The sequence below is a fragment of the Oncorhynchus clarkii genome, chromosome 24 (assembly GCF_045791955.1).
Source record: "Oncorhynchus clarkii lewisi isolate Uvic-CL-2024 chromosome 24, UVic_Ocla_1.0, whole genome shotgun sequence".
NCBI lineage: Eukaryota > Metazoa > Chordata > Actinopteri > Salmoniformes > Salmonidae > Oncorhynchus > Oncorhynchus clarkii.
The window spans coordinates 34,662,168-34,677,167 of NC_092170.1; the positions used below are offsets into that span (position 1 = coordinate 34,662,168).

The window sequence follows — 15,000 nt, forward strand, 5'->3', positions numbered from 1 at the left end:
CCTCTGGAAGCAACATCAGCACAGGAACTGTTCATCAGAAGCTTCATGAAATGGGTTTCAATGACCTGGCAGCCGCACACAAGCCTAAGATCACAATGCACAATGCCAAGCGTCGGCTGGAGTGGTGTAAAGCTCCCATTGGACTCTGGAGCAGTGGAAACACTTTCTCTGGAGTGATAAATAACGCTTCACCATCTGGCAGTCCAACGGAAAAATCTGGGTTTGGCAGATGCCAAGAGAACACTACCTGCCCCAATGCATAGTGGCAACTGTAAAGTTTGGTGGAGGAGGCATAATGTTCTAGGGCTGTTTTTCATGGTTCGGGCCCCTTAGTTCCAGTGAAGGGAAATCTTAATGCTTCAGCATACAATGACTTTCTAGATGATTCTGTGCTTCCAACTTTGTGTCAACAGTTTGGGAAAGGCCCTTTCCTGCTTCCGCATGACAATGCCCCGTGCACAATGCAAGGTCCATACAATAAATGGTTTGTCGAGATCGGTGTGGAAGAACTTGACTAGCCTGCATAGAACCCTGACCTCAACCCCATCGAACAGCTTTGGGATGAATTGGAACACCGACTGCGAGCCTAATCTCCCAACATCAGTGCCCAACCTCCCTAATGCTTGTGACTGAAAGGAAGCAAGTCCCCACAGCAATGTTCCAACATCTAGTGGAAAGGTTTCCCAGAAGAGTGGAGGCTGGTATAGCAGTGAAGGGGGGACCAACTCCATATTAATGCCCATGATTTTGGAATGAGATGTTTGACGAGCAGGTGTCCACATACTTTTGGTCATGTAGTGTACATGGGATGAGATCATCACAGCCAGTGTCCAATTGAGACACGCACGCACGCACACACACACGCACGCACAAACAAACACACACACACACGCATATACACACACACACATATACACACACGCACACACAAACATATACACACACACACACAAACATATACACACACACATACACATATACACACACGCACACACATACACGTACCGGCCAGGTGAGTCTCCGTTCTCGTCAAACAGGATGCCCTCTCCAGACACGCCTGTGAAGTTGGTCTTCATCAGGAAGTCCAGCAGTGTAGCGCCATCTATTGGTCTCATTGCGTCACACAGCCCCTGGATCACAATCATCATCATCATCACCATTATCACTAGCATCATCATCAACATTATCATCCTCTTCATCCTCACCATCCTCATCATCCTCACCATCATCCTCATCCTCACCATCCTATATCAACAATAATAGTGACAGTAGGTTGTCTTTATTCCAGTCCAGTAGCACCCACCTGATAGCCTGGGCACAGTGAGCGCTGCATGTTATGGAGCCCATAGGCCATGGAGTAGATGGCATTGATCACAAAGCCCATCTTAGTGTCCTGGGCATACTGCTGTCGCAATGACTCCCGCTCTGGGAGAGAACCAGAGAGGAGAAAGACAGAAAAAGAGAGGATGGGAAGATGGAGGGAGGGAGGGGAAGAGATGGAGGGAGGGAGGGAAGTACGGAAGGAAGGTGAAGATGATGGGAGGGAGGGAGGGAAGTACGGAAGGAAGGGGAAGATGATGGGAGGGAGGGAGGGAGGGGAGGGAGGGAGGGGAGGGAGGGGAGGGAGGGAGGGAGGGGGAAGATGACGGGAGGGAGGGAGGGGAAGAGGGAAGTTAGAAGGAAGAGGAAGATGACGGGAGGGAGGGAGGGAGGGAGGGAGGGAGGGAGGGAGGGAAGTACAGAAGGAAGGGGAAGATGATGGGAGGGAGGGAGGGAAGTACAGAAGGAAGGGGAAGATGATGGGAGGGAGGGAGGGAGGTACAGAAGGAAGGGGAAGATGATGGGAGGGAGGGAGGGAGGGAGGGAGGGAGGGAGGGAGGGAGGGAGGGAGGGAGGGAGGGAGGGAGGGAGGGAGGGAGGGAGGGAAGTACGGAAGGAAGGGGAAGATGACGGGAGGGAGGGAGGGAGGGAAGTACAGAAGGAAGGGGAAGATGATGGGAGGGAGGGAGGGAGGGAGGGAGGGAGGGAGGGAGGGAGGGAGGGAGGGAGGGAGGGAGGGAGGGAGGGAGGGAGGGAGGGAGGGAGGGAGGGAGGGAGGGGAAGAGGGAAGTACAGAAGGAAGAGGAAGATGAAGGGAGGGAGGGGGGTGATGTAGGGAGAAGGATAAGGATGGAGGGAGGGAGAAAGAGACCAATTAGAACAACCTGTATCTAATATTATGAAACACCGCCTGCTTTTTGGTAATAATAAATGTGTCTCCACATTATACCTTGATCTAAAGGTACATTGGAACGGGAAACGATCTCTTCATAAATATGGTATGGGACAGTGGCATCTATGCCACTATGCTCTTGTCTTTATTTTCCTGCGGTATGGGACAGTGGCATCTATGCCACTATGCTCTAGGCTTCTAACGAAGACCATGATCTTAATTCAACCGGCCAGTGGGATTGTTTTTTGAGAGGGTGAGACAACCGTGACGTTTTGCCAAATGTATACACTTTCCTGGTCCGGATTTGTTTACACTTCAAGGATGTCCGTACATTATGCATTTTCGACTACCTCCAGAGGTGGTCAGGAATATCTAATCACAATCAGTTAACAATGCATTTTATGATCTGTCGACAAATGTGGGCACAATCAGAATGTGGACAAAATCAGGACAACAGACGCATGTTAGAACCAGGTATAAACGGGGCTTCTGTCTCATCTTGTTCAGTTCATTACACTTCCCCCTTTTTCATTAGAATACATGAATCCCTTTGAAGCAATCACACTGGCAGTTTTACATATGAATGGTGAAAGATGAAGAGAGAGAGAGAGAGAGAGAGAAGAGAGAGAGAGGAGAGAAGAGAGAGATAGGAGAGAGAGAGAGGAGAGAGAGAGAGAGAGGAGAGAGAGAGAGAGACCCCTACCAGACCACTGCACCACCAAGGAGCCCCAGGCCCCCTCAATGCCACACCAGACCCAGCGCACCCCACAGACCCCACCCACCACGAAAGCATCACCACTTCCACCGGCTTAGCCAGACTGGACCGGGCCCAGCCTACTACCCCGCACCAGACCACCACCCCTACCAGACAAGAGAGGAAGCCCCACGGCCCAGAACTGGCCCTCCTCCACTCCACAGGGCCCAACAGCAGGACCAGCGCAGCTACACAGAGGTCGTCCGAGGACAGGTGAACCCTGTAGGATTAAGTGAGATTAAACAGCTCCTCCAATACATCTGCACTAAACTGCACTAAACACACACGGACGCATGCACACACACACACACACACACACACAGTCAGCATGTGGAACATTCAGTGCCTAAACTCATCAACCCATCAGTTAGCGTGTGGAACATTCAGGGCCTAAACTCATCAACCTATCAGTCAGCATGTGGAACATTCAGGGCCTAAACTCATCAACCTATCAGTTAGCATGTGGAACATTCAGGGCCTAAACTCATCAACCTATCAGTTAGCATGTGGAACATTCAGGGCCTAATCTCATCAACCTATCAGTTAGCATGTGGAACATTCAGGGCCTAAACTCATCAACCTATCAGTGAGCATGTGGAACATTCAGGGCCTAATCTCATCAACCTATCAGTTAGCATGTGGAACATTCAGGGCCTAAACTCATCAACCTATCAGTGAGCATGTGGAACATTCAGGGCCTAATCTCATCAACCTATCAGTTAGCATGTGGAACATTCAGGGCCTAAACTCATCAACCTTTGGACTGAAGAGTTTAGCACTGGAGTTCAACAAAAATCTTAAAGATGTCATCATTCTGCAGGAGACATGGTGTAAGGCTGACACAGAAACACAGCTCTGTCAATAGAGGGAGAGACTCTGGAGGACTGATCATTTGGTACAAATCCGAACTACAACATCTAATTGAAAAAATAACTTGTACTGACAGAAAAATACGTGTTACTTTGCGCAATATATGTCCCCCCTCAGAATCACCATATTACTCAGAGGAGATCTCCCCCCTCAGAATCCCCATATTACTCAGAGGAGATCTCCCCCCCCCCCCCCCCTCAGAATCCCCACATTACTCAGAGGAGATCCCCCCCCCTCAGAATCCCCATATTACTCAGAGGAGATCCCCCCCCCCCCTCAGAATCCCCATAATACTCAGAGGATATCTCCCCCCTCAGAATCCCCATATTACTCAGAGGAGATCTCCCCCCCTCAGAATCCCCATATTACTCAGAGGAGATCTCCCCCCTCAGAATCCCCATATTACTCAGAGGAGATCTCCCCCTCAGAATCCCCATATTACTCAGAGGAGATCTCCCCCCTCAGAATCCCCATATTACTCAGAGGAGATCTCCCCCCTCAGAATCCCCATAATACTCAGAGGAGATCTCCCCCCTCAGAATCCCCATAATACTCAGATGAGATCTCCCCCCTCAGAATCCCCATATTACTCAGAGGAGATCTCCCCCCTCAGAATCCCCATATTACTCAGAGGAAATCTCCCCCCCCCCCCCTCAGAATCCCCACATTACTCAGAGGAGATCCCCCCCCCCCCTCAGAATCCCCATATTACTCAGAGGAGATCTCCCCCCTCAGAATCCCCATATTACTCAGAGGAGATCTCCCCCCTCAGAATCCCCATATTACTCAGAGGAGATCTCCCCCACCCTTGAGGAAGAGACATGTCATTTCCAGGCCCAGGGAAATGTGCTCATCTGTGTGGACACAAATGCGCGCACAGGAACACTACCTGATCTAACGAGCACACGAGGGGACAGCTTTATTACAGGCCATAGTGTCTCTAACTGTCTTCATCTCCCCCATAGAAACAGTGACAGCACCGTCAACAACAACGGAAGGGATCTGTTGCAGCTCTGTAGAAGCCTGGGTCTGTACTTTGTCAATGGTAGGTTACGGGGGGACTCTTTGGGGAGATTCACCTACTGCTCACCTCTTGGCCACAGACCATATGATTACAGACATTGATCCTTTCTCTCCCAAGCTCATTCACTGTCGCTTGACAGTGAACACCTCTGTCTGATCACAGCCAAATTACATTGTTCCTCAAAAGAACAGACATGGAAACAACCACACATTCACAGCCCAGTAAGCTGTACAACAGACATTCACAGCCCAGTAAGCTGTACAACATCAGACATTCACAGCCCAGTAAGCTGTACAACATCAGACATTCACAGCCCAGTAAGCTGTACAACATCAGACATTCACAGCCCAGTCAGCTGTACAACATCAGACATTCACAGCCCAGTAAGCTGTACAACATCAGACATTCACAGCCCAGTCAGCTGTACAACATCAGACATTCACAGCCCAGTAAGCTGTACAACATCAGACATTCATACAGATGGGCCCAAAACAGCACAGAAGAATACCAGAAAGCAACCTGGAACCAAAATATCCAGACACTCTTAGATAACTTTCTGGATACCACATTCACTCACAGTGAAGAAGGCATCAATCTAGCAGTAAAAAACATCAACTATATATTCAGGCAAACGGCAAAAGAAGAACAATTGAAATTGATAAACAACAAAACAAAAAAGATCACAGATGACAACTGTTTTGATGCAGATTGTAAAATTATAAGGAAAAAACTTAGAACACTATCCAACCGAAAGCACAGAGACCCAAATAATGGTGAATTACACCTTCATTACTGTGAGACTTTAACACTCTATAAACGTAACACTCAGAACCAAAACAGCACAGTACAACAGCAAGCAGCTGACACTAATTCAGGAGTCCATAAACACAAACAACTTCTGGCAAAATTGGAAAAAACGTTTTAAAAAAATCGTAACGAGAAATTAGCGATACAAAATGGTGACATATAGACAACCCATTTTAAAACTCTCTACAACACCGTTCAAATTGACACAAACGCAGAACAACGCAGAACAACGCAGAACAACGCAGAACAACGCCAAATTCATGAGGAGTTGAATGGATTAGAAAAAGCTATAAAGGACAAAACATCCACTGGACTCCCCAGTTACTGACCAGGAGCTCTATAAGAAACTAAACTATTACTGACCAGGAGCTCTATAAGAAACTAAACTATTACTGACCAGGAGCTCTATAAGAAACTAAACTATTACTGACCAGGAGCTCTATAAGACACTAAACTATTACTGACCAGGAGCTCTATTAGAAACTAAACTATTACTGACCAGGAGCTCTATAAGAAACTAAACTATTACTGACCAGGAGCTCTATAAGAAACTAAACTATTACTGACCAGGAGCTCTATAAGAAACTAAACTATTACTGACCAGGAGCTCTATAAGAAACTAAACTATTGCTGACCAGGAGCTCTATAAGAAACGAAACTATTACTGACCAGGAGCTCTATAAGAAACTAAACTATTACTGACCAGGAGCTCTATAAGACACTAAACTATTACTGACCAGGAGCTCTATAAGAAACTAAACTATTACTGACCAGGAGCTCTATAAGAAACTAAACTATTACTGACCAGGAGCTCTATAAGAAACTAAACTATTACTGACCAGGAGCTCTATAAGAAACTAAACTATTACTGACCAGGAGCTCTATAAGAAACTAAACTATTACTGACCAGGAGCTCTATAAGAAACTAAACTATTACTGACCAGGAGCTCTATAAGAAACTAAACTATTACTGACCAGGAGCTCTATAAGAAACTTCAGACTCTCAAATTTAAAAAAGCCTGCAGACCTGATGGCATCCTAAATGAGATGCTCAAACTCACTAGTGCAAAATTTCAATTGGCTTAAAACTGTTTAATTTGATCCTGAGTGTAGGTTATTTCCCTGACATCTGGAATCAAGGACTCTTAACCCCAATCTTTAAGAACGGAGACAAATGTGACCCTAACAATTACAGAGGCATTTGTGTGAACAGTAACCTGGGGAAGGTTTTCTGTATTATTATAAATGTAAGAGTTCTAAACTTCCTTAATAAGCACAATGTCTTGAGTAAAAGACTAATTGGATTTATACCAAAACATCGCACAACTGATCATTTTTACACCCTACACATCCTGATAGATAAACATGTCCACCAAAATAATACCAAAATATACACTTGCTTTATCGACTTCCAAAAAGCTTTTGATTCTATATGGCATACAGGACTGTTCTACAAAGTTATTGAAAGTGGTGTAGGGGGTAAAACATGACATAATTAAATCAATGTATACTGGCAATACGTGCAGCATTAAAATTGGTAAGAAAATAACATAATTATTTAACCAGGGGTGGGGCCTTCGTCATGGTTGCAATCTGAGCCCTGCACTCTTCAATATTTACATTAACGAATTGGCCACTATTCGAGAAAAATCCTCAGCCCCTAGTGTTAGTCTCCACAATTCAGAAGTTAAATGCCTACTCTTCGCAGACGACCTATGCCTGCTGTCACCCACAGCACATGGCCTTACAGCAGAGCCTGGACCTGCTAGAGCAGTACTGCCAGACCTGGGCCCTGGCAGTAAACCCCAAAAATACTAAAATTATGATTTTCCAGAAACGATCCAGATCTCAGGGAATTAGACCAAAGTTCTCAATTGGTACAAAATATATAGAGTACTGCTCACACTACAATTACTTAGGTTTAAAAATAAGCTCAACTGGACACCTTAATGAGGCAGTGAATGAACAGAGAGAGAAAGCACGCATTCTACGCCATTAAAAAGCTAATCCAAATTGAAATACCTATTCAAATTTGGCTAAAACTAATTGAATATGTCATTGAACCAATTGCACTTTATGGCAGTGAGGTGTGGGGTCCACTTGCAAAATGAGATTTCATCAAATGGGACAAACACTCCACTGAAACCCTGCATGCAGAGTTCTGTAAGATTCTCCTACATGTCCAGAGGAAAACTACAAACAATGCATGCAGGGCAGAATTAGGCCAATATCCACTAATAATAAAAACTCAAAAAAGAGCAATTAAGTTTTGGAAACATCTAAAATACAGTGACCCCTTCATATCATTACCAAGCCCTGCAATGCCAAGAGCTGAGCAAAGAAAATAGTCCCCTCATCCAGCTGGTTCTGGGGCTGAGTTCACTAACCTGTTCTACTAACACACTGAAGCCTCAGGACCAGAACATCAAATCAATCAGAATAAACCAAATTACAACACAGTCAAAACAAAACTACATTACTTATTAGGAAACACAAGCACAAAGCAAAATGCAGTGATATCTGGCCCTAAATCGACAGTACATCGTGGCTAAATATTTGACCATGGTTACTGATCAAAACCTTAGAAAAACCTTGACAAAGTACAGGCTCAGTGAGCACAGCCTTGCCATTGAGAAGGGTAGACAGAGGAAAACCTGGCTCCCTGTAGAGGAAAGGCTGTGCAACCACTGCACCACAGCAGAACCTGGCTCCCTGTAGAGGAAAGGCTGTGCAGCCACTGCACCACAGCAGAACCTGTCTCCCTGTAGAGGAAAGGCTGTGCAACCACTGCACCACAGCAGAACCTGAGACAGAGCTGCATTTCCTGACAAAATGTAAAAAATATAAAACAATTAGAGAGTGTCATTTCCCCAAATGTGAAACCCTTATTCAAGGTTTCTAAGACCTCTCTGATGAGAATAGGCTACCCGTCCTGTTGGGGGAGGACGCAGAGAGCTGTGGGTTGGCAGTGCACTACATTGCTGCCTGCCATAAGTTGAGGGACAGTGTCTGACAGACCAATCAACCTGCACATGTCCTCTACTGTATGCTTATTGTTATTGTTGAATGTATAGTTATTTTGACACCTGGTTGTTGTTACTGTTGTCCCGTTGACAATTTTGATTCTCATTTTGATTTATTGTTATATTGTAAATATCCAAAATAAGCTTTGGCAATATGTCTATTGTTGTGTCATGCCAATAAAGCGAATTTAATTGGAGAGAGAGAGAGAGAGAGAGAAAGAGAGAGACAGAGAGAAAGTGGGAGAGAGAGAGAGAGAGGGAGAGAGAGAGAGGGAGAGAGAGAGAGAAAGAGAGAGAGATGAGAGAAAGAGAGAGAGAGGGAGAGAGAGAGAGGGAGAGAGAGAGAAAGAGAGAGAGATGAGAGAAAGAGAGAGAGAGAAAGAGAGAGAGAGAGAGAGAGGGAGAGAGAGAGAGGGAGAGAGAGAGAAAGAGAGAGAGATGAGAGAAAGAGAGAGAGAGAAAGAGAGAGAGATATGGAGAGAGACTTTTAGACATAAAGTAGATGTTCCAGGAGTAAAGGAAGGGGGGGGGGTCTGAATTAAAGGACGATCTAAAGCTGCCTGCTCACTTCATATTATTTCTGGAGAAACATGTGATACCTCTGTGATTAGCATAACTATAGCCCTGTGCACACACACAGCGTTCCCAGCTGAATATGCAGATATATGAATGAACAGATAGAGGATTGAATGTGGCGGCAGGCTGAATGAAAGAGCCTCTTTGTCCAGCTGTGTTGAATGGACTGGTCAGATCTGAGAGCTCCGCTCCTACCTGACGTCCTACAATCTCTATTCTCTACTTCATAGCTACATCACTTATGCCAACAAACACACCTGGTTTCCAGAACTGTGTGTGTGTGTGTGTGTGTGTGTGTGTTTGTGTGTGTGTGTGTGTGTGTGTGCGTGCGTGCGTGTGCGTGCGTGCGTGCGTGTGTGTACGTGCATCATGTGTGTGTATACTCACTGTTGCAAGTACGGTTGAACTTGAGGCTCTCCTGTGGGTGTCCCTTCAACCTACAGTGGAAGCGGTGTTGCCAGAACTCAGGGAACCAGGGGTTTCTCAGGTTGTTGTCCGGCCGCAGCTTCAGGTAGTACTCATCAAACCACTTCACATCAGCTGACTGCAGCTTGATGGTGATTCCGCCCGCCGCCTCGCGCACGTACCCATCTGTCACATCGTACCGGTCCGCCCAGCCATCACTGGGACAAGGGGGACAGAAGGGACATAGAAGTTAGACACGATGAATCAACGTTGAAGGGATTTTTAAAGGACTGTTAGAAACATAGTGAAGTCACTGGAAAACAAGAAGGTTGGTCTTAGGTTCTGGAAGTGACGTGTCCATACACAAGGCCTAAGGTGTCCACTGGTTGACGTCTTTGGTTGTTTATGTGCTCTGGCGTCATTTTCTGCTGACTCAATTCTTTATCTGTGTGTTGAAGTAGACATAGAAATTGGAGATTGACAACTTTTTATTTTGTTGCATTTCAAAGAATTTACTCTCCTTTTGTGTCAGTCAGAAATGATAATAATAACCAGTCTAAAACCTGAAAACAGAAAGCAGAGCTCCTGAATGGTTCTCATCACCGGTCCCAGACTGTAATTATGAGTGAAAAGCAGAATCGGTGGTGGTGGAGGAGGCAGGAGGGGTAACCAAGGGTAACGTCACTATTCACCAGCAGAAACACTGTGTGTGTGTGTGTGTGTGTGTGTGTGTGTGTGTGTGTGTGTGTGTGTGTGTGTGTGTGTGTGTGTGTGTGTGTGTGTGTGTGTGTGTGTGTGTAGGCCAGCCAGAAGACTACTTATTGTGTTAAATTACATCTCACTGTAGAGAGATGAGAAGGGATAACACACTCACTCCATAAGTAAGGAAAAACATTTCCATCAGACTGACCACCTCTGCTACTTCCTCTCACCTCAAGAACACACACAGATAATAGAGAGATGGAGAGAGAGATATGGAGTGTGATAGAAAAGATGGAGTGAGATGGAGCGAGATGGAGGGAGACAGAGAGAGATGAGAGAGACGGAGGGAGACAGAGTGAGATGGAGAGAGATGGAGAGAGATGCAGAGATGGAGAGAGATGCAGAGAGAGGGAGATGCAGAGAGATGGAGAGAAATGGAAAGAGATGGAGAGATGGAGAGAGATGCAGAGAGATGGAGAGAGATGGAGAGAAATGGAAAGAGATGGAGAGGGAGAGAGAGATGGAGAGAAATGGAAAGAGATGGAGAGAGATGGAGAGAAATGGAAAGAGAGGGAGAGAGAGATGGAGAGAGATGGAGAGAAATGGAAAGAGATGGAGAGGGAGAGAGAGATGGAGAGAAATGGAAAGAGATGGAGAGAGATGGAGAGAAATGGAAAGAGAGGGAGAGAGAGATGGAGAGAGATGGAGAGAAATGGAAAGAGATGGAGAGGGAGAGAGAGATGTTTTTTTTAAATTATGATTAAAATCCCATTTTCATGTAATCTTTGACAAAATACAAAGACAATGCATATAAACATATACAGTACCAGTCAAAAGTTTAGGCACACCTACTCATTCAAGGGTTTTTCTTTATTTTTACTATCTTCTACATTGTAGAATAATAGTGAAGACATCAAAACTATGAAATAACACATATGGAATCATGTAGTAACCAAAAAAGTGTTAAACAAATATTTTAGATTCCTTGCACACTCTTGTTATTCTCTCAACCAGCTTCACCTAGAATGCCTTTCCAACAGTCTTGAAGGACTTCCCACATATGCTGAGCACTTGTTGGCTGCTTTTCCTTCCCTCTGCGGTCCAACTCATCCCAAACCATCTCAATTGGGTTGAGGTCCGGTGATTGTGATGGCCAGGTCATCTGATTCAGCACTCCATCACTCTCCTACTTGGTCAAATTTCCTTTATACAGATTACACAAAGAGCCCTTATTCCTGTTAAAAAACAAATCATAGTTCCACTAAGCACAAACAAGATGTGATGGCGTATTGCTGCAGAATGTTGTGGAAGCCATGCTGGTTAAGTGTGCCTTGAATTCTAAATAAATCCCAGACAGTGTCACCAGCAAAGCACCTTCACACCATCACACCACCTCCTCCATGCTTCACGGTGGGAACCACACATGTGTAGATCATTCGTTCACCTACTCTGCGTCTCACAAAGACACGCGGTTGGAACCAAAAATATTAAATTTGAACTCATCAGACCAAAGGACAGATTTCCACTGGTCTAATGTCCATTGCTAGTGTGTCTTGGACCAATCAAGTCTCTTCTTATTATTGGTGTCCTTTAGTAATGGTTTCTCTGCAGCAATTCGACCATGAAGTCCTGATTCACGCAGTCTCCTCTGAACAGTTGATGTTGAGATGTGTCTGTTACTTGAACTTTGTGAAGCATTTATTTGGGCTGTAATTTCTGAGACTGGTAACTAATGAACTTATCCTCCTCTGCAGCAGAGGTAACTCTGGGTCTTCCTTTCCTGTGTCGGTCCTCATGAGACCCAGTTTCATCATAGCGCTTGATGGTATTTGCGAACGCAATTGAAGAAACTTTCAGTTCTTTATATTTTTCGTATTGACTGACCTTCATTAATGATGGACTGTTGTTTCTCTGCTTATTTGAGCTGTTCTTGCCACAATATGGACTTGGTCTTTTACCAAATAGGGCTATCTTCTGTATACCACCCCTAACTTGTCACAACACAATTGAATGGCTCAAACACATTAAGAAGGAAAGAAATTCCACAAATCAACTTTTAACAAGGCACACCTGTTAATTGAAATGCATTCCAGGTGACTACCTCGTGAAGCTGGTTGAGAGAATGCCAAACGTGTGCAAAGCTATCAGCAAGGCAAAGTGTGGCTATTTTAAGAATCTCAAATACAATGTAGAAAATGGTCAAAAAGAATGAGTAGGTGTGTCCAAACTTTTGACTGGTACCGTAAACACACACAGACAGACAAGCCAAGGCCACAGATATAATCTAGTCAGTCACAGCCTGACTGACAGGCCCTCCCAAACAACCACAACTCCTCATAGACAGACTCCTGCCCCTCCAACACATACACACACACATGGAAACTTACCCACACATATTGACAACCAGAGGGGAGGAAAGAGGGTATGAGGATGCATATGTGCTTGGATGGTGGGCAGTGGGCAGTGGGCCTATAGTTTAGCAAGGTGGCCAGATGGCATGTTTGGGGCATGCTGACCAGAGCCCAGCCCTGAGTATGGCAGATCTATAGAACATGAGGGTGAAACCACATGAATGGCAATACCAGTCCGTATGATACAGCATTGTCACAATCCAGTTAAACAGATGGAGGAGAAGGGAGAGAGGGGGAGGGTAGAGAGAGAAAGAGGGGGGAGGGGAGAGAGAGAGAGAGAGGGGAAGGGGGAGGAAAGAGAGGGAGAGAGAGAGAGGGAGAGGGGGAGGAAAGAGAGAGAGAGAGGAGGTGGAAAGAGAGAGGGTGTGTGAGAGAGAGAGAGAGAGAGAGAGAGAGAGAAAGGCAGAGAGGGAGAGAGAGTAGAGAATCGAGGTATCACAGAACCGTTCTGTAGGCTAGTCCAAAAGTCCAAGTGGAGCATGCATATCATGTGTGTCATGTATTCTACTCATTCCATCCAGTAAATTATATTCCTTCAGAATTCTACGTGTTCCTACTGTACATGATCACTATGTGTTCTTTCAGAGTTCTGTGAACCAAGCGACAGCCCCAAGCTTCAAGTGTTCAATGGAATGTACTGAATGTGTGTGTTCTGTGCAATCCATCAGGCATTGTATTTCTCATTGCTCTCTCTCTCTCTCTCTCTCTCTCTCTCTCTCTCTCTCTCTCTCTCTCTCTCTCTCTCACTCGCTTTCCTTCGTTCTAGTAAAGGATGCAGAGGAATGAGGGTGAGAGATACAACTATTCTGTCCAGCCAGGACACCCGTGATACAAGTCAGTATCAATTCTTCTGAGGAGGTCGGGAGATGGCGTGGAAACCGGCCTGTTACCTCCAAGTAGGTTGGGGTTTTGCTAGGGTGTGGGCGTAAGCATCTGCCTCTAATTCAAAAGGTTGAAAGTTTGAAAATAGAGATAGAAAGTAGATTTAGGCCAATCACAAACTGTCATCCTTCCTTACCTTAACCATTCAGAGTTAATGCCTAACCTTAACAATTCAGAGTTCATGCATAACCTTAACAATTCAGAGTTCATGCCTAACCGTAACCATTCAGAGTTCATGCATAACCTTAACCATTCATAGTTAATGCCTAACCTTAACCATTCAGAGTTCATGCCTAACCTTAACCATTCAGAGTTCATGCCTAACCTTAACCATTCAGAGTTAATGCCTAACCTTAACCATTCAGAGTTAATGCCTAACCTTAACCATTCAGAGTTCATGCCTAGCCTTAACCATTCAGAGTTCATGCCTAACCTTAACCATTCAGAGTTAATGCATAACCTTAACCATTCAGAGTTAATGTCTAACCTTAACCATTCAGAGTTAATAACCAACATTAAACATTCAGAGTTAATGTCTAACCTTAACCATTCAGACTTCACGCCTTACCTTAACCATTCAGAGTTCATGCCTAACCTTAACCATTCAGAGTTAATGCCTAACCTTAATCATTCAGAATTAATTACCAACCTTAACCATTCAGAGTTAATGCCTAACCTTAACCATTCATAGTTAATGCCTAACCTTAACCATTCAGAATTAATTACCAACCTTAACCATTCAGAGTTTATGCCTAACCTTAACCATTCAGAGTTCATTCCTAACCTTAACCATTCATAGTTAATGCCTAACCGTAACCATTCAGAGTTCATGCACAACCTTAACCATTCATAGTTAATGCCTAACCTTAACCATTCATAGTTAATGCCTAACCTTAACCATTCATAGTTAATGCCTAACCTTAACCATTCAGAGTTAATGCCTAACCTTAACCATTCATAGTTAATAAATAACCTTAACCATTCAGAGTTAATGCCTAACCTTAACCATTCAGAATTAATTACCAACCTTAAACATTCAGAGTTTATGCCTAACCTTAACCATTCATAGTTAATGCCTAACCTTAACCATTCAGAATTAATTACCAACCTTAAACATTCAGAGTTCATGCCTAACCTTAACCATTCAGAGTTAATGCCTAACCTTAATCATTCAGAATTAATTACCAACCTTAAACATTCAGAGTTTATGCCTAACCTTAACCATTCAGAGTTCATTCCTAACCTTAACCATTCAGAGTTCATGCCTAACCGTAACCATTCAGGGTTCATGCATAACCTTAACCATTCAGAGTTCAAGCCTAACCTTAACCATT

At 44.6% G+C, this 15,000-nt stretch overlaps 1 protein-coding gene across 1 annotated transcript in view; it reads right to left on the reverse strand.

Moving 5' to 3' along the window:
- The window catches only part of LOC139382525 (metabotropic glutamate receptor 5-like), a 123,981-nt gene that overhangs the window by 20,258 nt on the left and 88,723 nt on the right, over positions 1–15,000 (reverse strand). Inside the window, exons 6-8 of the mRNA XM_071126620.1 lie at positions 9,654–9,889; positions 1,304–1,425; positions 1,006–1,130 (exon numbers count right to left, since the gene is read on the reverse strand). Of these exons, the coding sequence (XP_070982721.1) occupies positions 1,006–1,130; positions 1,304–1,425; positions 9,654–9,889 (483 nt within the window). The remainder of the gene's footprint in view (positions 1–1,005; positions 1,131–1,303; positions 1,426–9,653; positions 9,890–15,000) is intronic.